The 25,228-nt window shown below is 41.9% G+C and overlaps 3 protein-coding genes and 1 long non-coding RNA gene across 7 annotated transcripts; 2 read left to right on the top strand and 2 right to left on the bottom strand.

Moving 5' to 3' along the window:
* The first annotated feature begins 343 nt into the window (after window positions 1–343).
* LOC118101305 (probable polypeptide N-acetylgalactosaminyltransferase 8) lies at window positions 344–21,675 on the top strand. 3 transcript variants are annotated; one of them, XM_047338510.1, is made up of 12 exons: window positions 344–457; window positions 1,406–1,482; window positions 1,602–1,816; window positions 15,010–15,253; window positions 15,926–16,092; window positions 16,493–16,676; window positions 16,798–16,995; window positions 17,351–17,465; window positions 17,737–17,922; window positions 18,003–18,140; window positions 19,059–19,226; window positions 19,698–21,675. In XM_047338510.1, exons 3-12 carry the CDS (start codon window positions 1,624–1,626, stop codon window positions 19,854–19,856), a joined length of 1,752 nt encoding a protein of 583 aa, XP_047194466.1. In that variant the 5' UTR covers window positions 344–457; window positions 1,406–1,482; window positions 1,602–1,623; the 3' UTR covers window positions 19,857–21,675. The 3 variants fall into 3 exon arrangements, with proteins under 3 accessions (XP_047194466.1, XP_047194465.1, XP_047194463.1); XM_047338509.1 differs by lacking the exon at window positions 344–457 and having other exon boundaries at window positions 1,323–1,482; XM_047338507.1 differs by lacking the exons at window positions 344–457; window positions 1,406–1,482; window positions 1,602–1,816 and adding exons at window positions 12,442–12,633; window positions 12,760–12,980.
* On the top strand, window positions 2,424–7,567 carry LOC118101306 (probable polypeptide N-acetylgalactosaminyltransferase 8). Its single transcript, XM_035146937.2, is given in 13 exon segments — window positions 2,424–2,646; window positions 3,189–3,274; window positions 3,277–3,354; window positions 3,949–4,132; window positions 4,254–4,389; window positions 4,391–4,452; window positions 4,802–4,916; window positions 5,185–5,290; window positions 5,293–5,369; window positions 5,449–5,580; window positions 6,207–6,302; window positions 6,512–6,679; window positions 7,235–7,567. Coding segments are annotated over 13 exon segments (1,620 nt in total). The 5' UTR covers window positions 2,424–2,425; the 3' UTR covers window positions 7,394–7,567.
* On the bottom strand, window positions 8,832–11,494 carry LOC118101310. Its single transcript, XR_007032331.1, has 3 exons — window positions 11,317–11,494; window positions 8,980–9,047; window positions 8,832–8,893 (listed from the first exon to the last, which is right to left on the bottom strand). It is a non-coding gene; the product is annotated as an uncharacterized LOC118101310 (long non-coding RNA).
* On the bottom strand, window positions 19,971–25,228 carry ada2b (adenosine deaminase 2b). Of its 2 annotated transcripts, XM_035146942.2 has the most exons (10): window positions 25,080–25,228; window positions 24,176–24,527; window positions 23,375–23,594; window positions 23,055–23,265; window positions 22,809–22,936; window positions 22,161–22,251; window positions 21,443–21,551; window positions 21,199–21,356; window positions 20,922–21,124; window positions 19,971–20,378 (listed from the first exon to the last, which is right to left on the bottom strand). In XM_035146942.2, exons 2-10 carry the CDS (start codon window positions 24,471–24,473, stop codon window positions 20,291–20,293), a joined length of 1,506 nt encoding a protein of 501 aa, XP_035002833.2. In that variant the 5' UTR covers window positions 24,474–24,527; window positions 25,080–25,228; the 3' UTR covers window positions 19,971–20,290. The 2 variants fall into 2 exon arrangements, with proteins under 2 accessions (XP_035002833.2, XP_035002831.2); XM_035146940.2 differs by lacking the exon at window positions 25,080–25,228 and having other exon boundaries at window positions 24,176–24,804.

The raw sequence follows: 25,228 nt of genomic DNA, 5'->3' as shown, positions 1-25,228 counted from the left end.
CCCTGTCTAACATACTGCATTTGTTTAGAGTTCAGTTTCATTGCCATCTTCACAGACACACACACATTAATTCTTTCTGTTAAGGTACAAACATGGTGCGCATAAAATCAATCCTTTTCGGGGCTATAGTGTCTAATTATATTATTAAAATCCTAACAAAAGACACTGAGCCACAGCAGCAGGATCCCAGCCAGTGTCTCACCCACGAGTGAAACTGAAAGAGCTCCTGCAGTGTCCCCCATTCACTACAGTTACTGCAGAGTGAATGAACCTGCTGCCTGTGGCTCCTCAACCCCCCCAGCTTCCCGGTGCTTCGCTGCAGGTGCGAACAGCCCGATTGATTAACATGGGTGCGGAAAGGAGGCGCACAGCTTTTTGAGGCGCTTTGCGGTGCTTCTGCCTCCGTTGTGTCCCCGGGGTTAGAGGACGATGGTGTGACGTTACTGCATTGGTTAAAGTATGTATCACGTCATGATAAATCAGCCTCTTGTGGCGCCCTCCTGGCATTTTGCACCCTAGGCAACCGCCTATGTCGCCTATGCAAGGAGCCTGTCAAGGATTCAGTGACAGTGGATGTTGAACATGATACTAATACTTACATGTCTGTTCTCTTTGTGTTTTTTGGCAGAAGGGATTGAGAGTTCAAATATGCACATCATAACATCTGCTGCAATATTTATAATTATAGATTAGTTTGCCGTTTATTTCTCAACTGAGTAACAGTGATTTGTTTTATTAAAACTTTTGTCAATACATAGTGAAAAACGTCATTGAAATGGAGCTTTGACTAATGCTCAAAGAAACCGAGAAAGCAAATAAAAGCAAATGAATACAAATTTTAAATACACATCATAATCAAACATAAAAAAACGGTTCAGTATTTCTATTTCTATATTTATCCATCCTTAATAAGTTATTTTATTGTTGATTCAAATTTTAAGACCTCGCACAAATAAAAGTAACATTCAAAGTTTGCTATTTAATCAAGAAGAAAACCTGTTTTGTCTGGACGATATGATTTTTTATGTTTTATGTTGTTGTGCTTATATAATATTTAGTTTGTGTTGAGTTTAAAATGTTCCCATAAGTATGTATTGTTTATGTAATTCTTTATATTTTCTGTGTTTATATCGGATGAGCCAAAATTTTGAGCATGATACAGAAATAAAACCATTTCTTTTTAAAATTTTGTCAAAGGGAGCAAGGAAATCATGACACGGCTTTAACACACAGTGAGATTTTTTTCTCCACCGATATAAAAGTGAGGTGAGAAAACAGAAATGCAGCAAGCAGAGAGGCTGGACATGCCTGTCTATTTGGCCTGAAGCTCCTGTTGGCTGCTGCTGCTGCTGAAGAACTCTCCTCCCAGCTCACTACAGATAATGACACGCACCTTGTCTCCCAGGTGCAGAGGGAGCAGAGGGAGCAGAGCTGAGAACCACCAGCACACATCTGTGAACTACAGGATATCAGATCACTCGGGTATGATGTGTCAATGCATGTGTAGACAGGGAGGGAGGGAGAGGGACAAAGAGTTTATAAGATTAAGTTACCGTTTACTCCTTTCTTCAGTCAATGTGACACCTAACTTAAACTCTCAGCCTACACAGCAGCAGCAGCAGGATGAGGTGCGGCTATTTCAAAGTGTTGATTCTGGCCTTGGCCACGGCCGCGGCCCTGTTGTACCTGGGCTCCATAAAGAATGAGGTCCATACCCACTCGAAGAGACTCGAGACGGCCCACAACAACGATTCCATCAGGGGCCAGGGGATGCTCAGAAGGTTGGACAAGATGGAGAATGATATAAACAGGCTGCGTGAGTAAAATCAAAAAAATCTAAGTTTTAAATCAAAGTTTAAAATGGGTTGAACTTGGTTTTTAAACTCGGTGTGTCACGATCCAATAAAGGAGGCTGTAGAAGATTATAACAGGGTTCAATTTGTTTTAAAAGTAAAGTTGTAAAAAAGTAAAACAGTTTATTTTACATTTCCACATGTAATTGACCTGCTTCATGCTAAAATATAAAAGTGTTTATAGGGAGAAGAGCTGCGACCATCATCTGAATTATCAGTTACTATAATTATTTTCCAAATGAATCAATTATTTTATCTGCAAGTGTCAAAATTCCCAGAGACCAATGTGGCCGTGTCAAATTTCTTGTATTTCATATTTTATCCAACCAACAGTTAAAAAAAATCAACAAATCGTGACATTTAAGAGCCAGAAACTACAGTAAATAAGTGATCACAACGAGATAAAGATTAATATCCTGCAGATCATGTAACTTATTGACTCACTAGGAGACTTTTACTGAAGAAACGAAGTTTACTAATGAAGTTAGGTAAAGACTTTACAGGAAGCCAGTGACAGAAAACATCCTACTCTCTGTTTTCATCACAGATCATCATGTTGAAAGCAGGTTGAGATGAAGGTGCCAGCGGGGCAGAAGGAGGCCGAGGTGAAGAAGGAGAGGAAGGTGGTGAGGAAGCTGTTCCCCAACTCGTACCTGTTCAGTAAGTGGGGACAAGACCTGTCGGAGGAGGAGCAGAGGGAGGCGGAGATGCTGTACAAGAGGTACGGGTACAACGCCTTCCTCAGTGACCGACTCCCCCTCAACAGAGAGATCCCTGACACCAGGCCCCACAGGTAACCCCCTGCTCACACTGTTATTGCATATAGTATTGCCATGTATTATATTATATAAAATTAATGACATTTAATATTAATATGATTTATTGTATTTATCTATCTTAGTTTATGCATGTATACATTTTTTATTTGATATATTTTATATTATTTCCCCTTGCACTATATTTGCTTTATCCTATCTTCACATAAACCAACATGGATTCAGCTTTTATTCCCCAGAAAACAAACTTTTTGTTGATGTGGACAAATGTACATACAAAAAAAATAAGTACATTTTACTCTTTTCAGTAAAGTAGGTTCCTTTTATTTTATGCGGATTTAATGTGAAAATAAACCCCAAAATTTATGCATTTCTGTTTTACAAACTGATCAATCAGCGATGGAGGAAAAAGCATCACAGAATTTGGGCTCCCGAGATATCTTTCCTACATTTACATCTGATTTTCCACTTTTCTCCTGTGACTACCACTAACACAAGAACTACAGGTTAAAATTTGGATTTAAGATGTAAAAATAAAACACACGTTCCCCCGTCACAGATGTGCTGAGAAGAAGTACCCAGCTGATCTGCCCACCGTCAGCGTGATACTGATCTACCTGGGCCGAAATCTGTCTATCATCAAGAGGCGATTCGCAGCATCATCGACAAGACGCCGGCTCATCTCCTGAAAGAAATCATCCTAGTGGATGACAGCAGCAGTAACGGTGAGTTAGATAATCTGGTTTAAGGCTATGGGAGATTATTCTGAGATATAGGCTGCTTTCATTTTTTTTAACCATTTGTTTCCTCCACATTATTTAAGACGTACAAAGACAAACAAAATGTTTACTGATGCTATAAATCAAGTAAGAAGTAGAGTTCTTCTCTCATTGACTGATAGAAGCTTGCGTTGTGTTGCCCTCTGCTGGTCATTCGAGAGAAGACCGGTTCAAGGCACTTCCACTTTGGCTTCACTTTCCAGACCTGGAGTATATACACGTCCATTTTTATAAGCAGTCTGTGGTTTGCCCCTGCTTCCAATGTTAATGCTACGCTAAGCTAACTACCTCCTGGCTGTAACTTCAGACTTAATGTATCACATTCAACAACAACAATTAGCATAATATAATAATATTTTTTCTTTATTATTGACATACAGTGAAATTATCTTTATTATGCAGTGGCATTTTAGTCAGACCATTTAATCAAACCAACTGCATGGCAACCGTCTTTTAAGGCTGGTTGCTAGGTTTGTAACTAGACTGAACCTACAGCAACATTAATAAAACCATTCACCACCACGAAACCACTGTCTGCAGAGGATTTAAAGGAGAAACTGGACGACTACGTCACCCTGATCAACGAGGAGTGTCCAGGCCTGGTGAAGAAGATCCGGCACTCTGAGCAGCTTGGCCTCACGCAGGCCAGACTGTCGGGGTGGAAATCCGCCGTGGGGGACGTGGTGGCCATCTTTGACGCTCACATCGAAGTCCACGTGGAATGGTTGGTTCAACTCCTGAGTGATGCGAGTTCATTTGTCTTTTGGAGCGTTGCTGTGCTGGTAAAGCTGTCAGTGCACATGTTGTTTCTGTTCTGTCGAGTTGACCTTTCGCTGTGTGTGCAGGGCAGAGCCGTTGTTAGCTCGCATTAAAGAGGACCGCACTGTCATCCTCACACCGGTGTTCGACAGAGTCAATTACGATGACCTGACGCTGACTCCCTACTTGGCTGCAGCTGACGCCTTCGACTGGGCTCTGTGGTTGCATGTACGAGTCCTTCAGACCAAGTGGTACAAGCTAAGGACGATTCGCTTTACCTGGCAAGTAAGTTAAGCGATAACTAGCCAGGTAATAAAGCTCATACTGGTTAGGTAAGAAAGTCCAATATGCATATCCAGCGAGAAGGTTTTGAATATTGAAAGTAGTAATCATGCAAGATAAAAAAATTACTGAAAACTTTAATAAAAGCATAAGTATTTGCTGCAAGAACCTTTTCAAAGCATCAAAATTATGCTGTAAAATGGTACCAAGTGTTTTACATGTATGAGCTTCACCAAGGAGATTGTTTTCATTGTCGTTGATTATTGTCGAGCTTCCTTCTTTACTACTCTTATTACTGCTGTTATTAGCCAGTGTTTCAATTGATTTACACATTGTCGACCTCTGTCATCAGGAGTCCGTCCATCATGGGGATTCTTGTAGCTGATCGCAAGTTCTTCGGCGAGATTGGGAGCCTTGATGGCGGAATGAAAATATATGGCGGTGAAAACGTGGAACTCGGCATTCGGGTAAGATTGAAGAACTCTGACCGTTTTTTGGGTTAGGGTTTTGTTTGTCATAAAGTTGTTTTAGCTCAGGCGCTCTCCTTGTGTTTGCACAGGGTCTTTCAGTAGACCAAAACCTACAAATACTTACCATTATTTCTAATTAAATGATTTGTCCCGGATGGTTATCATCTCTTTGTGTAACAATTGCCGGGATGTGTTGTCAATGCATAACAAGTTGTACGAGCAAACATAAGCGCATTTCATTTTGTGGATATGGTTTGTTTTTCAGGTGTGGCTTTGTGGAGGCAGCGTGGAAGTCATACCTTGCTCTAAGATCGCCCACATAGAACGATCATCAAAGCCTTACCTCCCGGACCTGAGTGTCACGATGGCCAGGCAGCACTGAGGGTGGCCGAGGTTTGGATGGATGGTCTCAAATATAATGTCAACATTGCCTGGAACCTTCCTTTAGAGGTGAGCTTTTACCCTCAAAATCAAATGACTGTTTTTAGAAGTTGTGATACAGCCTTGAGCGCTGCACTTCCTCCCACAGAATCATGGGATAGACATTGAGGATGTGTCGGAGGAAGAGGCAGGAAAAGTCTAATTATAATGCATTCCAGTGGTATCTGGAATGGCAATTTACCTTGCTGGACCCCCTGGTAACCTGCTCGGCTATGGAGCTGTGAGTTTAAAGTAGAAAATCATTCAGAGTACATGTGAGAAGCAGGGATGTTGCAACGAGGGCCGAAAAAGGGAACGGTTGAAAGTTTTGTGAGAACCACGTTTAAATTATGTGATTGACTACAAACAGGAACCTGGAACGACACCATGTTCAATGAAGCCCCCTAACGCTAATGTTTAATGTAAGAGACAATACTATGTACGACACAATGTTCCCAACAGCGTCAAGAAGATGTAAAAAAACAAGTACACAAATTTTCATGGCTATTTACGCGCCCGCACCAGAAAAGGTAAAGCATCTAGAAAACCCCGAGACCGAAGGAGGGCCGCATGATAAAATCATCAAATACAATTTAAAATGAATACTTTTTTTCTTTGGCTCTGTGTGAAGTCTACAGCAGGTCAGTTTACAGCACCAGAGGAAACATTGCAACATGCATTCACCCTGGTGTCGTTCGACCCGGGAGTGAATACCGTCTATATCCATTCCCATTGCAGACAAAAGCCAGATGTTAGTGGGTGTTTGTGAGTTTTTTGAGCAGTGGAAACGGGGCTTGATTTTAGGTTTGATGCAGTGCCACTTTGGATGCTATAAGAATACATGTCCATGTCTGCTTCTGTCTGCAGCTGAGGAATGACTTAAAACCAGAGCTGTGTATAGACCAAGGCCCAGTTCCCGGGAACATACCAATTATTTATCCATGTCACTTCTACTCGCCTCAGGTATGTTTAAAGATTTACTGCAGGCAAACTTAATCCTTGTTATCTGTTCTAGCCTACATGAACAGACTGATGTGCTGTAAATGTTTCATTTGAATATTTTTTTCCTCCCACATTGAAACAAATATTCCCATTTAAAAATAAAAAGTTGCTGTAACACAGACAGACTATGATTATATCTTTTGACGAATAACTGCTTTTCTCTGGTGCAGAACTGTTATTATCGCACTGATGGACAGATCTACATCGGCGGAATCAAATCTCACAAGTACAACAGCAACCGCTGCCTGGTGGACTCCGGCTCTGGACTCTACCCGGGGCTGTACGAATGCAAACTGGCCGAGCAGAAGAAGTTCCACATGCTGTGGGATTTCAAACAGGTGAGTAATATGTCGGTTTTAAGGAAAACAAGAATGCAAAGCCATATTACAAATAGCCACATCGATACAACCGCCACAACACAAAAGTGTGTATATATGTATTATTTACAAAAGAATAAATAAAAAAGTGCCTGTCTGTCTGAGGTATTACGGTACAGGTGTTTCTTCCCTTTTTGGATGCTCCAGTGCCGTAACACCTCAAACAGACAGGCATCTTTTTATTAGAAAACAAACAAACATACACATACATATATATATATATATGAAATGATGGAGAACAAACAGACACTAGGAAAGGAAAGCATTTAAAGAAAAAGACAGTGAGGGGATATTATGAAGAGAGAGATGCACAAATAGAGTGTAAATAAAAATCGTGGCTAACTTGATCAGAGAAAGTACTTGGTGCTTGTTTCATCGTCAACATCTGTCGTTCATTTCCGCTGTGGTTGCGTTTCAAAGTTGTGTGACATTTGTGTTTTCCATTAGTAATGTATCACGACATGCCTCAGCCACCGTAGAGAGGTTGACAAAAACGTGACAACATATTTCATACAGGATGAACCGATCCAGAACAGAGACACGAAGAGATGTCTGGAAATCGCGATGGACGAAAACAACAACTACAAACTGATTGTTCAGCAGTGCAGTGGTCAGAAGTGGAAAATTCAGAATCTCATCGAGGGCCGACTGCTGGGCCCCAAGAAGACAATATGAGAAATGAGCCATTATTGCGCAAGAAAAACAAACCAGAACAACCTGCTTTGCTTTGCAGTGAGTTTCACACTGGACGGTTTGGATGTATGTGGTTTCGAGGGCAAAGTCGTGAACTGGGGGTGATCAGTTTTTATTATCATGCTTTTGACAATGAAATCTATAGATGAACTGCCACGGGGTAGTAGTGATTTTCTGTTTTGCTTTGAATACAAAGAGCTTTTCTGTTTGAATTTCCTGATGACAACAGTCTGTGAGAATCTCCTGTGAGAATCACCTTCCCGCTCTTATCAGCCTTTTCCTTTACAGAATAAATAGCGGGGTCCCAAGAGGGCACTTAACATTTTTATCGTTTAAATAAAAGGCTGGCAATGTTGAATTAGGGTGGAATGTTTAAACAAACATTCAAGTCCAACAGGATCCGTTTTGGTTCAGTCAGGAATGATCAGCGATGAAAGCGTCCCATTGGTTCTGCCACATGACGCGGCCCCTGTCCTTCAGGTGAGCCGGCAGCGAGCTGTACCTGCAGGAGGGAGGAAAGTATTTTTCCACTTTCTTAGGTAGCATTTTTCAGATTTCTCACAGAATCCTTCATGGATATTTATTTAAGTGTGCAATTTGTTGCAGATCCAAATACAAATCTGGATCGATTTGAATGTGGTCTCCTGCAGCAGTGACTTACCCAATCAACCCAGTCATTCTCTTCATCATTCTCGATCGAAGATGATGCCTTCATGATCTGCATTGTTTAAGATTTGGGGACTGTTTTAGCGGTGGATTGATGCATTCTGAGCTCAGTGTGTATTTAGGGCAGCAGGATGTGGTTCCGTCAGAATACAAAGTGTATGTGTGTTTGTGTAATTTAGGAACACCTGAAATAATGTGTCTCTGCGTTTTGCTCCATGGCACAGAAGGGAATAAGTTGTGAGGTCAATTCCTAAGTGGTTTTTGTCTTTAAGAGGATTTGTTTGTTCAACATCAAATATCCCCCGAATTTTTTTCTTTCAATAATAATTCCAGAATTTGTGGTAAAAACTAAAAAGGTAGGCGTTAAAACCCATTGATTCCGACCTGATGGAGTTGAGAGCCAGTTCCTTCAGAGTGCCGCGTTTGCTGTCAAGCCTCCGATGCCCACAAAGGCTTGATAGAAGTCATTAGGAGAGGCCTGTGGTGCTGAACAGAGGCGGGTGCGTGGAGCCCCAGTCACCATCGGGTGGCCTCGGACATCAGCACAGCGGCGGGTGGTTCCTCAGGTCTGATACCAGCTTCAGCACCTGGAGGCCGGAGGTCAAACTTAATATACAGACAGGGACCCATTTTCTTCTCAGTGTGCTAAATAATTCAACCTGGTTTGAGATGGGCACAGCTCCACAGCCACATTCTTCTCCTGGAAAGCTCTTTTGCCAGCAGGTGGTGTACTTGGGGCGTGGCAGTGCCCAATGCGTGTGGTGTTGAACAAAAGGGCATCGAGGATGTTCTGATCCACGTCGGTGCCTTCATCGTCTGCAGAGAAACGAGATGTGGCGTTGAAGAGATCTTGGCTTTGCAACGGATGATAGTGAATTTGACCGGCTCGTTCCCGCACCCACCTGTTTCTCCCGCATGAAATAAGTATGGCAGCGTGACCCCCAGGTCAGCTGGCATGGAGAGCGCCTCCCTGAAGTACCACAGAGACCAGAAATCAGTTCGTATGGGATTTTATTTATTTTTAGATGAATAACGTAACAATAAAAAATAGTCTACACGAGAGAAAACAAACATATGTATGGTTAACTGTATGTGTACATGTATGATCCACAGATGAGACATCACTGTGAACAAGTGTCACGGTTATTTTTATAATTCTTTCTCATTGCCCATTAAAATATCGAATCTAAAAATGATCAACTTTGTAACAGTCTATTCATTTATTGATTCTTGAATTAATTTGTAAATAAATGCATTAATGCATGTTTCTCAATTTTTTATTAATTAATGAAATGATTTATTACCATTTGCTTGTCACTTATGCTCCTCCATGGAACTCAGTGCGTCACTTTACAGGATCATTTCATTCCCCCACCCTTAGCTGCATTCAGGTTCTGCATGGAATGAATCCAAGGTGTGTCTCAGACAAAACAGCTTTCAGTTGCTGGAATATTTTTAGAGCTGTTTCTATTGAAACCTAATGTTCAGTTGCCTTGTAGAAAACCTGTGAGACTTGTTTCTCGTGAGAGGTGTCTGCTAATTAAAGCGATAATTCATTCTTTCTAAGGGTAGGTCACAGTTTCTTATGAAAACAGTGCATTCATGCATGTGTGATGTTTGAATAAAGCTAATGGAGTTTAGGCTGTAATATAGTAAGTTAGGTAGGAGAACAAGTTAAAGTACAGTGTATTGTATGCCACAGATGTACAGTCTCCACAACAGGCATTATCAGACAGGTGCGAGACTGAACTGCGATGTGCACACACACACACACACACTAACCAACTTCAAGATTAAAACCAGCCAGCAACGGCTACTAAAAGTCACTATGTGAAGGCCACACATTCTCCCACATATTCAGCCCAAACTGCCCCTGCCCCCACCCCTGTCTAACATACTGCATTTGTTTAGAGTTCAGTTTCATTGCCATCTTCACAGACACACATTAATTCTTTCTGTTAAGGTACAAACATGGTGCGCGTAAAATCAATCCTTTTCGGGGCTATAGTGTCTAATTATATTATTAAAATCCTAACAAAACACACCGAGCCACAGCAGCAGGATCCCAGCCAGTGTCTCACCCACGAGTGAAACTGAAAGAGCTCCTGCAGTGTCCCCCATTCACTACAGTTACTGCAGAGTGAATGAACCTGCTGCCTGTGGCTCCTCATTAGTAACTGGATTTCTTGGCTGGGTCACGGCTTCATTTAAGGTACATAAGGATTCAGTGACAGTGGATGTTGAACATGATACTAATACTTACATGTCTGTTCTCTTTGTGTTTTTTGGCAGAAGGGATTCAGAGTTCAAATATGCACATCATAACATCTGCTGCAATATTTATAATTATAGATTATAGTCTGCCGTTTATTTTCTCAACTGAGTAAAAGTGATGTGTTTTATTAAAACTTTTGTCAATACATAGTGAAAAACGTCATTGAAATGGAGCTTTGACTAATGCTCAAAGAAACCGAGACAGCAAATAAAAGCAAATGAATACAAATTTTAAATACACATCATCGTCAAACATTAAAAAACGGTTAAGTATTTCTATATTTATCCATCATTCTGTAGTGGTCAAAAGTTTAAGGTGACAGTTGAATGCCAATCGGGTTCACCACATATATCCAGAATAAACAGGACGGGAGGCTGATGATTCCAAAAATAGACAATTTATTCAATTCGTACAAATGATTTAAAAAAGACTGATCAAACAGCACAGGATCATGTGCAAAGTATGGAGTACTGGCCTGTACTTGATTTCAATAACAGTTTAAAAAGAGAGAAGTTAAAGGCTCAAGACCCAATTCAACAAAACTAAATGATCATGCATAAAACAAGCACAGCACACTTTAAGAATCCCAACACTGCAAGCGATATTATACAATGAAACAGAAGAGGGCCTACGGAGCCAATAACTCACCAATATTCAAGCCATTACACCAGGATTGCACAGTACCCGTCAGCCTTATTGCACATTGCCCATAGACAGAGAACAAAATTAAATAAAACAAAGAAACCAGAAATGAAACCAATTAATCAGAAAGAAAACGAATTCTAAACAAGGCCAAATAATCTAAATGAAATGTAAATGTGGGAAAAAACAGTGACCGTAAACATTCTGCCTGAAGGCAGCCCTATGAAACAAACATGTCATATTAGGTCACACAAATTATTAAACAAGTTTATCAAAATGTTTAAAAACATTTACAAATATAAAACAAATCGTTATGCCATACCTTCAATTCATTAAAATAAAGCAGAGACCCACGCCGTCCTTATTGTCTTGACAAGTACTAAAACAGGAAAGGACAATTACACTTAATGTCACAGACACAATAGTATAGACTCTGGAGAAATGTTCCGGCGCATTACTTACAAGTACCGTTCCCATTAGTTTGTGTGTACACGCTGACTGGAGATTATTACAGCGTGCCTGTATGGCGACGCTGATACCGTCACACACACACACACCGTCACACACCGTCACACACACACACACACACTCACACACACACACACACACCACAACACACACACACACACACACACACACACACACACACACACACACACACACACACACACACACACACACACACACACACACACAGCTGTACGCTGGGCTCTATGGACAGAAATGCGCTTAATGTTTACGAACATTTTCTGCATGAAATTCATTCATTTACTTTAAAGTGACTTTCAGTTAATGAAGCTTACCGCAACAAACAATTGGCGTCCACACCTGCTGCGTCCACACAGGCCCGGCAGTGGAGGGAGAGAGCGACTACGGTGTCCCTAAATAAACTTCGCCAACTCCCCTCATCCTATAGGCATCGCCGTCCTGTCAGGTTAATTAGAGCTGCGATTTTATATCTACAATGACATGTAAGCATAACTGGGAAAGTAACACTGCTAAAACTATCCTGTTTTAGCTAAAGCTTTTTTATTAAGGATTGACCCCATTACACTTAATAAGTTGTTTTATTGTTGATTACAATTTTAAGACCTCACACAAATAAAAGTAACATTCAAAGTTTGCTATTTAATCAAGAAGAAAACCTGTTTTGTCTGGACGATATGATTTTTTATGTTTTATGTTGTTGTGCTTATATAATATTTTGTTTGCGTTGAGTTTAAAATGTTCACATAAGTATGTATTGTTTATGTAACTCTTTATATTTCCTGTGTTTATATCGGATGCGCCAAAATTTTGAGCATGATACAGAAATAAAACCATTTCTTTTTTAAATTTTGTCAAAGGGAGCAAGGAAATCATGACACGGCTTTAACACACAGTGAGATTTTTTTCTCCACTGATATAAAAGTGAGATGAGAAAACAGAAATGCAGCGAGCAGAGAGGTTGGACATGCCCGTCTGTTTGGCCTGAAGCAGATCTGCTCCTGTTGGCTGCTGCTGCTGCTGAAGAACTCTCCTCCCAGCTCACTACAGATAATGACACACACCTTGTCTCCCAGGTGCAGAGGGAGCAGAGGGAGCAGAGCTGAGAACCACCAGCACACGTCTGTGAACTACAGGATATCAGATCACTCGGGTATGATGTGTCAATGCATGTGTGTGTGTAGACAGGGAGGGAGGGAGAGGGACAAAGAGTTTATAAGATTAAGTTACCGTTTACTCCTTTAGTTACCGTTAGTCAATGACTAACTTAAACTCTCAGCCTACACAGCAGCAGCAGCAGCAGCAGGATGAGGTGCGGCTATTTCAAAGTGTCGATTCTGGCCTTTGCCGCGGCCTCGACCCTGTTGTACCTGAGCTCCATAAAGAATGAGGTCCATACCCACTCGAAGAGACTCGAGACGGCCCACAACAACGATTCCATCAGGGGCCAGGGGATGCTCAGAAGGTTGGACAAGATGGAGAAGGATATAAACCGGCTGCGTGAGTAAAATCAAAAAAAATCTAAGTTTTAAATCAAAGTTTAAAATGGGTTGAACTTGGGTTTTTAAGCTGGAAAAACTCTGTGTCATGATCCAATAAAGGAGGCTGTAGATCAGGGGTATTCAACTAAAATGTAAAGAGGTCCAGTTAGAGAAAATTTCTTGAAGCAAAGGTCCGGAAGATCATAATGTCTAACTATTTAGTGTGATATATATTTAAGTAGCCTAGTAGTTGTATCAACATCTGCATGTACTAAATACCTGACTGTCAAATCAAATGAATTCAGTACGATTCAAAAACTTTGACATAGAACGTAACATAGAACTGAACATATATGTATGATTGCAGATATGTATAATGTTATCATTAACTAAATAAAAGTAGGGCTGCATTTCAAAATAAGAGAAAATAAATAAAATGTGAAAATTGTGCATGTTGAAATAAAGGGCTTAACTTCAGAAAAATTTAATAAAAGGGAGCAAAAGCTTGAATTTCCCTTTTTCTGTTTCACATCTTGACTCAAAAGTCTCAACCAATTTTACAGATAATAAATCTCAACAATTGAACAGTTTTAGAATCACTTTCGGCAAAGCGGCACAATGTGGAGCAGTGGTCGCCAACCCGTCGATCGCGATCTACCGGTCGATCTGAGAGTCTTCACTGTCGATCCCCGAACTCTCTGGACTCACTGGCTGTCGTCGCGCCGCAGATCAGCTGTGTGTCGGTTGTCTGTGTGTCGGTTGTCTGTTTTCACACGCGCTGTGTGTCCGCTACTTGCGTCTGAGCTGCCGGTTTATCTCCTGCATTTCCTTCAAGAACAAGTTGGTTCATACACTAAAGTAAATGTCAGGACTCTACGGTATGAAGATGCGCATCTTTCGGTCTGTCGATAACAATCAAAGCCCTGTTGGAACAAATGAGTGGATTCAGAAAGTGAAAGTGTTGTAAATACATTTTTGTCATAGACAGATAAACATTTTGGTTCACAGTAGAATAAACAGAGAAAATGATCTTTCCCCTGAGTTTTAATGCTTATCTGATGAATTTATGTCACAAACAAATGGTTGCAACACTTTCTGTAAGCCTTTTCAAAAATAAAAGCACTCCAGAGTTTGTTAATGATATCCATTCCCTTGTTTAAAAAGGTGAAATATTTGCTGGAGCGGAAGATGCACGGCTTCATACTGTGTAGTACTGGTATTTATTTGAGTACAAGGGACTTCTTTCATACAAGGAAATACTCATATTTGTGGCCATATTCAAATCAAAGTCTATATTTAAAAACTTTGTGCTGCAGTAGCAGAACATGATGTGGAACTGAAAAGCTACATATTTTGCATTGTAAATATTAATTTGAATATTGTCATTGAATAGAAAAAGTTGCACAACTGCCTCTTTGTGTATATTTATTTATTGTACATTCAGCCTTTAACAGAAATTGCAAAAAATAATAAATGTGACCCTCCTAAGTGGGTGTTTTGGAAGATATCAGGGTGGTAGCTCTCGGCTTACGTTTGGAATTAAAAAATGATCTTGGGCTCGAAAAGGTTGTTGACCACTGCTGTAGATTATAACAGGGTTCAATTTGTTTTAAAAGTAAAGTTGTAAAAAAGTCAAAGTAAAACAGTTTATTTTACATTTCCACATGTAATTGACCTGCTTCATGCTAAAATCAAAAAGTGTTTATAGGGAGAAGAGCTGCGACCATCATTTGAATTATCAGTTACTATAATTATTTTCCAAATGAATCAATTATTTTATCTGCAAGTGTCAAAATTCCCAGAGACCAATGTGGCCGTGTCAAAACAGTTAAAAAAAATCAACAAATCGTGACATTTAAGAGCCAGAAACTACAGTAAATAAGTGATCACAACGAGATAAAGATTAATTTCCTGCAGATCATGTAACTTATTGACTCACTAGGAGACTTTTACTGAAGAAACAGAGATTTTTAATGAAGTTAGGTAAAGTATGACTTTACAGGAAGCCAGTGACAGAAAACATCCTACTCTCTGTTTTCTGTCCACAGTCAGTGTGATGGGCAAGGTTGAGATGAAGGTGCCAGCGGGGCAGAAGGAGGCCGAGGTGAAGAAGGAGAGGAAGGTGGTGAGGAAGCTGTTCCCCAACTCGTACCTGTTCAGTAAGTGGGGACAAGACCTGTCGGAGGAGGAGCAGAGGGAGGCGGAGATGCTGTACAAGAGGTACGGGTACAACGCCTTCCTCAGTGACCGACTCCCCCTCAACAGAGAGATCCCTGACACCAGGCCCCACAGGTAATCCCCCCCCCGAATCTCCCACATCATCTCTACACACACCACACTCTGCTCAAACAAAGGTGGAGTAGCTATTAATCAGATGACAAGTGACAGCTTATATTGATGCACAAATACACTTTACATCCTCCTGCAATCAAGGTCAATCAAGGTGTGTCTTAGTTACATATTCTGCCTGTTGCTGTGCTGCTGTAATGGGTGAATTTTCCCAGTGTGTTGATTCCGTAACATCTTATCTTATGTATATACAGTATTTTATAATCCAATAACTAATCTATTCCAGAATGTGTCTGTTTATGTTTCTTAGCTCTGAATAAATCCATTTCTGTTGATCAGAAAATGTATCATTATCTAATAATCATGAGCAAAAAAGCCCCCCCCAAAGCAAAAAAACAAAAGTGAGGAGAAAATTCATTTAAGTGAGGAATATTTATCTTAATCTTGTGTTCAATAATTAAGTACATTAATCCTGCTCACACTGTATTTCTGTTTTACAAACTGATCAATCAGCGATGGAGGAAAAAGCATCACAGAATTTGGGCTCCCGAGATATCTTTCCTACATTTACATCTGATTTTCCACTTTTCTCCTGTGACCATCACTAACACAAGAACTACAGGTTAAAATTTGGATTTAAGATGTAAAAATAAAACACACGTTCCCCCGTCACAGATGTGCTGAGAAGAAGTACCCAGCTGATCTGCCCACCGTCAGCGTGATACTGATCTACCTGGACGAGGCTCTGTCTATCATCAAGAGGGCGATTCGCAGCATCATCGACAAGACGCCGGCTCATCTCCTGAAAGAAATCATCCTGGTGGATGACAGCAGCAGTAACGGTGAGTTAGATAATCTGGTTTAAGGCTATGGGAGATTATTCTGAGATATAGGCTGCTTTCATAAGCAGTCTGTGGTTTGCCCCTGCTTCCAATTTTAATGCTACGCTAAGCTAACTACCTCCTGGCTGTGACTTCAGACTTAATGTATCACATTCAACAACAATTCTTTTTTATATATATATATATATATATATAAAATATTTTTCTTCCTTGTTGGTGCCACCAGTGAAATTATCTTTATTATGCTGGGGTGACGTTTTGGAGGTGGACATTTCCAAATCAAAACCAGCTGCATGGCAACCGTCACTTTTAAGGCTGGTTGCTAGAGTTTTGTAACTAGACTGAACCTACAGCAACATTAATAAAACCATTCACCACACGAAACCTTCACTGTCTGCAGAGGATTTAAAGGAGAAACTGGACGACTACGTCACCCTGATCAACGAGGAGTGTCCAGGCCTGGTGAAGAAGATCCGGCACTCTGAGCAGCTTGGCCTCACGCAGGCCAGACTGTCGGGGTGGAAATCCGCCGTGGGGGACGTGGTGGCCATCTTTGACGCTCACATCGAAGTCCACGTGGAATGGTTGGTTCAACTCCTGAGTGATGCGAGTTCATTTGTCTTTTGGAGCGTTGCTGTGCTGGTAAAGCTGTCAGTGCACATGTTGTTTCTGTTCTGTCGAGTTGACCTTTCGCTGTGTGTGCAGGGCAGAGCCGTTGTTAGCTCGCATTAAAGAGGACCGCACTGTCATCCTCACACCGGTGTTCGACAGAGTCAATTACGATGACCTGACGCTGACTCCCTACTCGGCTGCAGCTGACGCCTTCGACTGGGCTCTGTGGTGCATGTACGAGTCCTTCAGACCAGAGTGGTACAAGCTAAAGGACGATTCGCTACCTGGCAAGTAAGTTAAACGATAACTAGCCAGGTAAGCAAAACCATACTTTGGTTAGGTAAGAAGGTCAATACGCATATCCAGCGGGGGAAGGTTTTGAATATTGAGAAGTTGTAATCATGCAAGATAAAAAAATTACTGAAAACTTTAATAAAAGCATAAGTATTTGCTGCAAGAACCTTTTCAAAGCATCAAAATTATGCTGTAAAATGGTACCAAGTGTTTTACATGTATGAGCTTCACCAAGGAGATTATGTTTTCATTGTCGTTGATTATTGTCGAGCTTCCTTCTTTACTACTCTTATTACTGCTGTTATTAGCCAGTGTTTCAATTGATTTACACATTGTCGACCTCTGTCATCAGGAGTCCGTCCATCATGGGGATTCTTGTAGCTGATCGCAAGTTCTTCGGCGAGATTGGGAGCCTTGATGGCGGAATGAAAATATATGGCGGTGAAAACGTGGAACTCGGCATTCGGGTAAGACTGAAGAACTCTGACCGTTTTTTGGGTTAGGGTTTTGTTTGTCATAAAGTTGTTTTTAGCTCAGGCGCTCTCCTTGTGTTTGCACAGAATTCTTTCAGTAGACCAAAACCTACAAATACTTACTGCATTGTTCTAATTAAATGATTTGTCCCGGATGGTTATCATCTCTTTGTTTAACAATTGCCGGGATGTGTTGTCAATGCATAACAAGTTGTACGAGCAAACATAAGCGCATTTCATTTTGTGGATATGGTTTGTTTTTCAGGTGTGGCTTTGTGGAGGCAGCGTGGAAGTCATACCTTGCTCTAAGATCGCCCACATAGAACGATCATCAAAGCCTTACCTCCCGGACCTGAGTGTCACGATGAAGCGGAACGCACTGAGGGTGGCCGAGGTTTGGATGGATGAATATAAATATAATGTCAACATTGCCTGGAACCTTCCTTTAGAGGTGAGAGCTTTTACCCTCCAAAATCAAATGACTGTTTTTAGAAGTTGTGACTGACGCGAACGCTGCACTTCCTCCCACAGAATCATGGGATAGACATTGGGGATGTGTCGGAGAGGAAGAAGCTGAGGAAGAGTCTGAACTGTAAGCCGTTTCAGTGGTATCTGGATAACGTTTACCCCTTGCTGGACCCCCTGAGTGACCTGCTCGGCTATGGAGCTGTGAGTTTAAAGTAGAAAATCATTCAGAGTACATGTGAGAAGCAGGGATGTTGCAACGAGGGCCGAAAAAGGGAACGGTTGAAAGTTTTGTGAGAACCACGTTTAAATTATGTGATTGACTACAAACAGGAACCTGGAACGACACCATGTTCAATGAAGCCCCCTAACGCTAATGTTTAATGTAAGAGACAATACTATGTACGACACAATGTTCCTGGTTAAAGGCCAAGAAGATGTAAAAACAAGTACAATAACCATGGCTATTTACGCGCCCGCACCAGAAAAGGTAAAGCATCTAGAAAACCCTCGAGATCAAGGAGGGCCGCATGATAAAATCATCAAATACAATTTAAAATGAATACTTTTTTCTTTTGGCTCTGTGTGAAGTCTACAGCAGGTCAGTTTACATACCACAGAGGAAACATTGCAACATGCATTCACCCTGCCGTTTCACCCGAGTGAATATCGTCTATATCCATTCCCATTGCAGACAAAAAGCCGATGTTAGTGGGTGTTTGTGAGTTTTTTGAGCAGTGGGAAATGGGCTTGATTTCAGTTTGATGGTGTGTGCCACTTTGATGCTATAAGAACACATGTCCATGTCTGCTCTTCTGTCTGCAGCTGAGGAATGACTTAAAACCAGAGCTGTATAGATGCCCAGTTCCCGGAACATACCAATTATTTATCCATGTTTACTTAATGCCTTCAGGTATGTTTAAAGATTTACTGCAGGCAAACTTAATCCTTGTTATCTGTTCTAGCCTACATGAACAGACTGATGTGCTGTAAATGTTTCATTTGAATATTTTTTTCCTCCCACATTGAAACAAATATTCCCATTTAAAAATAAAAAGTTGCTGTAACACAGACAGACTATGATTATATCTTTTGACGAATAACTGCTTTTCTCTGGTGCAGAACTGTTATTATCGCACTGATGGACAGATCTACATCGGCGGAATCAAATCTCACAAGTACAACAGCAACCGCTGCCTGGTGGACTCCGGCTCTGGACTCTACCCGGGGCTGTACGAATGCAAACTGGCCGAGCAGAAGAAGTTCCACATGCTGTGGGATTTCAAACAGGTGAGTAATATGTCGGTTTTAAGGAAAACAAGAATGCAAAAGCCATAATACAAATAGCCACATCGATACAACCGCCACAACACAAAAGTGTATATATGTATTATTTACAAAAAGAATAAATAAAAAAAGATGCCTGTCTGTCTGAGGTATTACGGTACAGGTGTGTTCTTCCTTTTTGGATGCTCCCGTACCGTAACACTAGGAAAGGAAAGCATTTAAAAGAAAAAGACAGTGGGGATATTATGAAAGAGAGAGATGCACAAATAGAGTGTAAATAAAAATCGTCGGCTAACTTGATCAGAGAAAGTAACGGTGCTTGTTTCATCGTCAACATCTGTCGTTCATTTCCGCTGTGGTTGCGTTTCAAAGTTGTGTGACCTTTGCATTTGTGTTTTCCATTAATGTGCTTGTACGACATGCCTCAGCCACCGTAGAGAGGTTGACAAAAACATTGACATGTTTCATACCCAGGATGAACCGATCCAGAACAGAGACACGAAGAGATGTCTGGAAATCGCGATGGACGAAAACAACAACTACAAACTGATTGTTCAGCAGTGCAGTGGTCAGAAGTGGAAAATTCAGAATCTCATCGAGGGCCGACTGCTGGGCCCCAAGAAGACAATATGAGAAATGAGCCATTATTGCGCAAGAAAAACAAACCAGAACAACCTGCTTTGCTTTGCAGTGAGTTTCACACTGGACGGTTTGGATGTATGTGGTTTCGAGGGCAAAGTCGTGAACTGGGGGTGATCAGTTTTTATTATCATGCTTTTGACAATGAAATCTATAGATGAACTGCCACGGGGTAGTAGTGATTTTCTGTTTTTGCTTTGAATACAAAAGAGCTTTTCTGTTTGAATTTCCTGATGACAACAGTCTGTGAGAATCTCCTGTGAGAATCACCTTCCCGCTCTTATCAGCCTTTTCCTTTACAGAATAAACAGCGGGGTCCCAAGAGGGCACTTAACATTTTTATCGTTTAAATAAAAGGCTGGCAATGTTGAATTAGGGTGGAATGTTTAAACAAACATTCAAGTCCAACAGGATCCGTTTTGGTTCAGTCAGGAATGATCAGCGATGAAAGCGTCCCATTGGTTCTGCCACATGACGCGGCCCCTGTCCTTCAGGTGAGCCGGCAGCGAGCTGTACCTGCAGGAGGGAGGAAAGTATTTTTCACTTTCTTGAGTGGCATTTTTTTCAGATTTCTCACAGAATCCTTCATGGATATTTATTTAAGTGTGCAATTTGTTGCAGATCCAAATACAAATCTGGATCGATTTGAATGTGGTCTCCTGCAGCAGTAGGCTTTTTAATCAACCAGTCATTCTTCATCATTCTGCGATGAAGATGATGCCTTCATGATCTGCATTGTTTCGTTGGGGACTGTTTTAGCGGTGGATTGATGCACATTCTGAGCTCAGTGTGTATTTGGGGCAGCAGGGGGATGTGGTTCACGTCAGAATACAAAGTGTATGTGTGTTTGTGGTAATTTAGGAACTTTGCAAATAATGTGTCTCCTGCGTTTTGCTCCATGGCACAGAGGAATAAGTTGTGAGGTCAATTCCCTGATGGTTTTTGTCTTTTAAGGGGATTTGCTGAAATATCAAATATCCCCCGAATTTTCTTTTCAATAATAATTTAGAATTTGTAGTAAAAACTAAAAGGTAGACGTTAAAACCCATTGATTCCGACCTGATGGAGTTGAGAGCCAGTTCCTTCAGAGTGCCCACGTTTGCTGTCAAGCCTCCGATGCCCACAAAGGCTTGATAGAAGTCGTAGGAGAGGCCTGTGGTGCTGAACAGAGACGGGTCGTCGGAGCTGATCACCATCGGGTGGCCCTCGGACATCAGCACAGCGGCCGGGTGGTTCCTCAGGTCTGATACCAGCTTCAGCACCTGGAGGCCGGAGGTCAAACTTAATATACAGACAGGGACCCATTTTTCTTCTCGAGTGTGCTAAATAATTCAACCTGGTTTGAGATGGGGCACAGCTCCACAGCCACGTTTCTTCTCCTGGAAAGCTCTTTTGCCAGCAGGTGGTGTGCCAGAGCGTAGCCGTGCCCAATGCGTGTGGTGTTGAACAAAAGGGCATCGAGGATGTTCTGATCCACGTCGGTGCCTTCATCGTCTGCAGAGAAACGAGATGTGGCGTTGAAGAGATCTTGGCTTTGCAACGGGTGATAGTGAACTTGACCGGCTCGTTCCCGCACCCACCTGTTTCTCCTGCATGAAAGAAGTATGGCAGCGTGACCCCCAGGTCTGCTGGTATGGAGAGCGCCTCCCTGAAGTACCACAGAGACCTGCCGCTATCCTCCCTGCCGACCTGGAAGCCACAATGCAGGGTTAAGCAAACTTAGATGTCACCACAAAGAGAACAAGAGCAAACCTTCTCTGCTACTGTTTTTTTCCTGCCATGTCGCATTTTAATAAATCAAACCTGAAACCCAGAGATGTTGGAGTGTGTATGCCGTGAGTTCACTGAATGATTCTAACTAAATTGTTATGGGTGCGTTCATAAATTCATCGTGAAATGTTCAGAGCATCGATTCATAGTTTCAGATCATTGCAGGGTGGAGCTGCAGGGAACTAATCAGTCCTGCCGTCAATGTAGAGAAGGAGGGAGGTGGACGTTCATCGGCTCAATGGAGCCTATTAAACATACATTCAGTCAAACCCCTGTTTAAGGTGGAGCTTTTATAATTCTTAGATAATGCTATAGTTTGCCCAGTGGAGGTTGGCTGCAGGGGTATAAACACAACATCCCCCCTCAGGTTGCTCAAAGATCTGGAAATCTACAAACTCAGCCATGAAAGTTTCCTTTTCCTTGATTTGTTTCCCTTTTTCTTAAAAAAAATAACAAAGAACCATTTTAGTACCAGATCGAAAAGCAGCAGGGATACGTTTATAATCTAAACGTTACTCATTCTCCTACCATGTCAAACCCTGCCACAACGTCTGGGAAGTTCTTCTGCAGCTGAATGGCCTCTTTTATGGCTTCTTTGACCTCAGACACACTCAGAGCCCTGGAGGAGGCAGCGAGGAGAGCGAACACGGGGGTGACGACACAATTCGGTAAAATAAGATCAGGCAACATGCAGCGTCAGCACTAAAAATATATATAAAATGTCTAATGTTCAATTGAAGGTGAAAACAACTGGTGCATTAATCAGAGACGAAATTGGCAGATAATGATGCGTTCAGAGGAAGTACTCAAACATTTCACTTGAGTAAAAGTACCAATAAATAGACAAAGGTACCACATTAACTTTTCTACCTGAGTAAAAGTAAGTACTTGCTTCCGGATGTACTTTAAGTACTTTAGAAGTACCTGTCGAGTATTCCTAAAGCAACAATCCTTAACTGTTCCCACTGTTTAAACATGAATAATACAGGCTCTGTCATATTAATAAAGAATTAGCAATATGGAGTCTCTGCCTCTTCTGAATCAATTTCTGGTGTTTTTGTATATTTAGCAATTTCCTGCTGATCCAAATCAAAATCTGGATCTAGTGGACTCCTAATATGTAGCTGAGAAACAATACTGAGTGCCATCTTAAATCTTACTGATGGATTTATTTACCTGTGGACAGAAATTATGATGCGAGCCCCAAGAAAGTCTGGATGATCATCGACAAATTTCTTTGTGACTTCTTGAAATGTCTTCAGAGTCCAGACCTTATCGTGAATGGTTCCGTCGAGCTCGTACGTCTGCAAACCCAGAAAAAAAATTTCATGGCAATGTGCAGCAACGTCAGAGCTCCTGCTACTTTCTACTGAGGCTGGAGCTGCAGGGATCAAGTGTGAAACCAAACAAGGTGAATACAACCTTGGAGATGCCGCTCCTGAGCTCCAGATACATGATGTTGTCTTGGTGGAGCTCCTCCAGGCCCTTGTAGAAGTAGTCCCTCAGCACAGGAGCATGGGTGATGAGCCCCGCTGCTGCGATGAAGGCTTTCTCAAACTTCTCCCACACAACGTCCTGGTCTGGATACTCATTGTCTGGATCCTCGGTGAAGAGAGTGAGGTGCTGCATCAAACTGGAACGAAAACACCAACAAAAATGAGAATGAATATTGTGTATTAAGTTCCCTTTGTCACGTCTTGACTTGAAATGTGTGAGGGGGAGTTTTTAAATCTTCCTTCAACCTGCTATCAAAGCTCGTGGGGTCTCCTATTTTGGCTCGCAGTGTCTCAAGCAGCTGCCAGTAGAAGCAGTCCCACCGGGGGAATGGCTGGCGGTCGGAGAACAGGAAGCGGACCGAGTTGTCCCACGTGAAGCAGATGTAGCAGTGAGGCCTGTAGGTGACGTTTTTCACCAGCCAGTCGACGCCGACCAGAGTGGAGCTGTGGATGTGGAGGGCTGCACCTGCCGGGAACACAGCAACGTGACCTCAGGACTTTGGGCACCGAACCCATGAACATGGCGACTGAAGGGTTATGAGACAATGGGCCCCTGAGCACTGACTACGAGGTCATCCTGTGTATCATTGTTTTGGACGTCTTTGTAGTCTGTATCTTGTCACTTTGTAGTATTTCTTTTACATAACTACGTCATCTTGTGTCTTGGTAGTCAACTATTGTCATTTTGAGCTAATTGGATGTTTGTGTCATTGTTTTGTGTATTTATTTATCCTTCACATCATTCTGTGTTTCTTTGTCAGTTTGCTTCAGCTGTTGTCATCGTCATCCCTCTCAGGAGCTACTGACGGTTCAAAAGTTGCACATCTGCACTTAAACACCTCTGCGTAGATATTATGCTGCAACACAATATACACATTACTATTGGAATTCATGAAAAAAACACTGACATGCAGGTTCTGTTTCCTCAAAGCAGAGTAAAACCTATTTAAACTGATTTAGCAATGTTACTGCATCTTAAAGAAATGCCTCAGTTTGCTGTAACATGAAGGAAAAACCTGTCTGTGGCTCACTTGTTCACATCATCACCTTTAGGCATCTTCTGCAGCAGTTTGAAGATGGAGCTCTTCTGAATGAGAGGTTTTGCTTTGAAGAAGTGAATGGCCGGTGGGAACTGGGCAGCAGACATCTCCTGCTCCTTCTGCCGATGCAGGTACGCTCCCAGCTTCTGCTCGGCCGCCGTCAGGGCCACCCGGCCCCCGGTCTGCCTGGACGCCTCCTGACGCATCAGCAGGTCCCTCTGGGCGGGGTCTGGCATCCCATCAGCCGCCCTCATGAGCCCCAGGAGGAGCACATAGGTGGCCACAGCCTGGAAGATTGAGATCATCTTTGGGTGCCGTCGTCCTAGAACATGGTCACACACCCTCGGCTTGAGTGGGATCTGGTCGTGTAAAGAAAGATCATCTCGCATTACGGCGCCGACAAGAGTCCATTCACTAACTTGACCGTGACCGCTGTCGTGGAAATTTATCATGAGATTTGAAATAATGAGTTTCTCAGACCGGAGTTGCCTTAGAGTTTTAATTATTAGCTCTGCAGAGGGTTACACAGCCAGCAACAGTGCAACAACGAGAAGTTAAAAAGGAAGGTTTTTATACAATGTGATAAACAGGAAACAAAACAGAAACTGTCTGGCATCACTGTTACAAAAAGAGGAATCACATCCAGCACACAGTTGCACAAATAAAGGTCAACAGGAGGTGGAAGACATTGATGTTGTATCAGCTAGTTGCACAGAAAACAGTCCAAACAGTAGTAAGACATTGATCAGGGGAATTTTCCATTACACCACTTAGCTTTCTAAATCAGACGTTTCCAGGAGCAGAGCGGAGGAAAATGAAATAATCCTCGTGGCAGCTTTTACAAGAGGGTTGAAAAACAAAAACTAAGTTACAGGCAAATGAAGCGACTTTAGAATCATAAAATCACTCACAAGCGAGAGGGAGCTCCCGAGGTCCTGTGTCTCAGCCGTCTCCCAAAAGACTCTGCTTGTTATCCACACTCCGCTGTCAGCATGTCAGCAAAATACCCGGAGCAACCGGATAATTGGGGCATTTTTGTCTGACAAATACCATGTGATAA

This window comes from Hippoglossus stenolepis, chromosome 22 (genome assembly GCF_022539355.2).
Source record: "Hippoglossus stenolepis isolate QCI-W04-F060 chromosome 22, HSTE1.2, whole genome shotgun sequence".
NCBI lineage: Eukaryota > Metazoa > Chordata > Actinopteri > Pleuronectiformes > Pleuronectidae > Hippoglossus > Hippoglossus stenolepis.
The sequence above is the reverse complement of the archived record's forward strand: the minus strand, read 5'-3'. Positions and strand labels throughout refer to the sequence as shown.

Bases quoted from the DNA above. Each gene is read 5' to 3' on its own strand.
- ada2b (XM_035146940.2), bottom strand. From the start codon at position 24,620: ATGATAAATTTCCACGACAGCGGTCACGGTCAAGTTAGTGAATGGACT. The intron at 23,595-24,175 runs GTGATGATGTGA...TGTTCCCGGCAG, and splicing joins GCTGCAGAAGATGCCTAAAG to GTGCAGCCCTCCACATCCAC. The intron at 20,379-20,921 runs GTCGGAATCAAT...TCCCTCCTGCAG, and splicing joins CTGGCTCTCAACTCCATCAG to GTACAGCTCGCTGCCGGCTC.
- LOC118101305 (XM_047338510.1), top strand. From the start codon at position 1,624: ATGAGGTGCGGCTATTTCAAAGTGTTGATTCTGGCCTTGGCCACGGCC. The intron at 16,996-17,350 runs GTAAGTTAAACG...CTCTGTCATCAG, and splicing joins GACGATTCGCTACCTGGCAA to GAGTCCGTCCATCATGGGGA. The intron at 17,923-18,002 runs GTGAGAGCTTTT...TTCCTCCCACAG, and splicing joins CCTGGAACCTTCCTTTAGAG to AATCATGGGATAGACATTGG.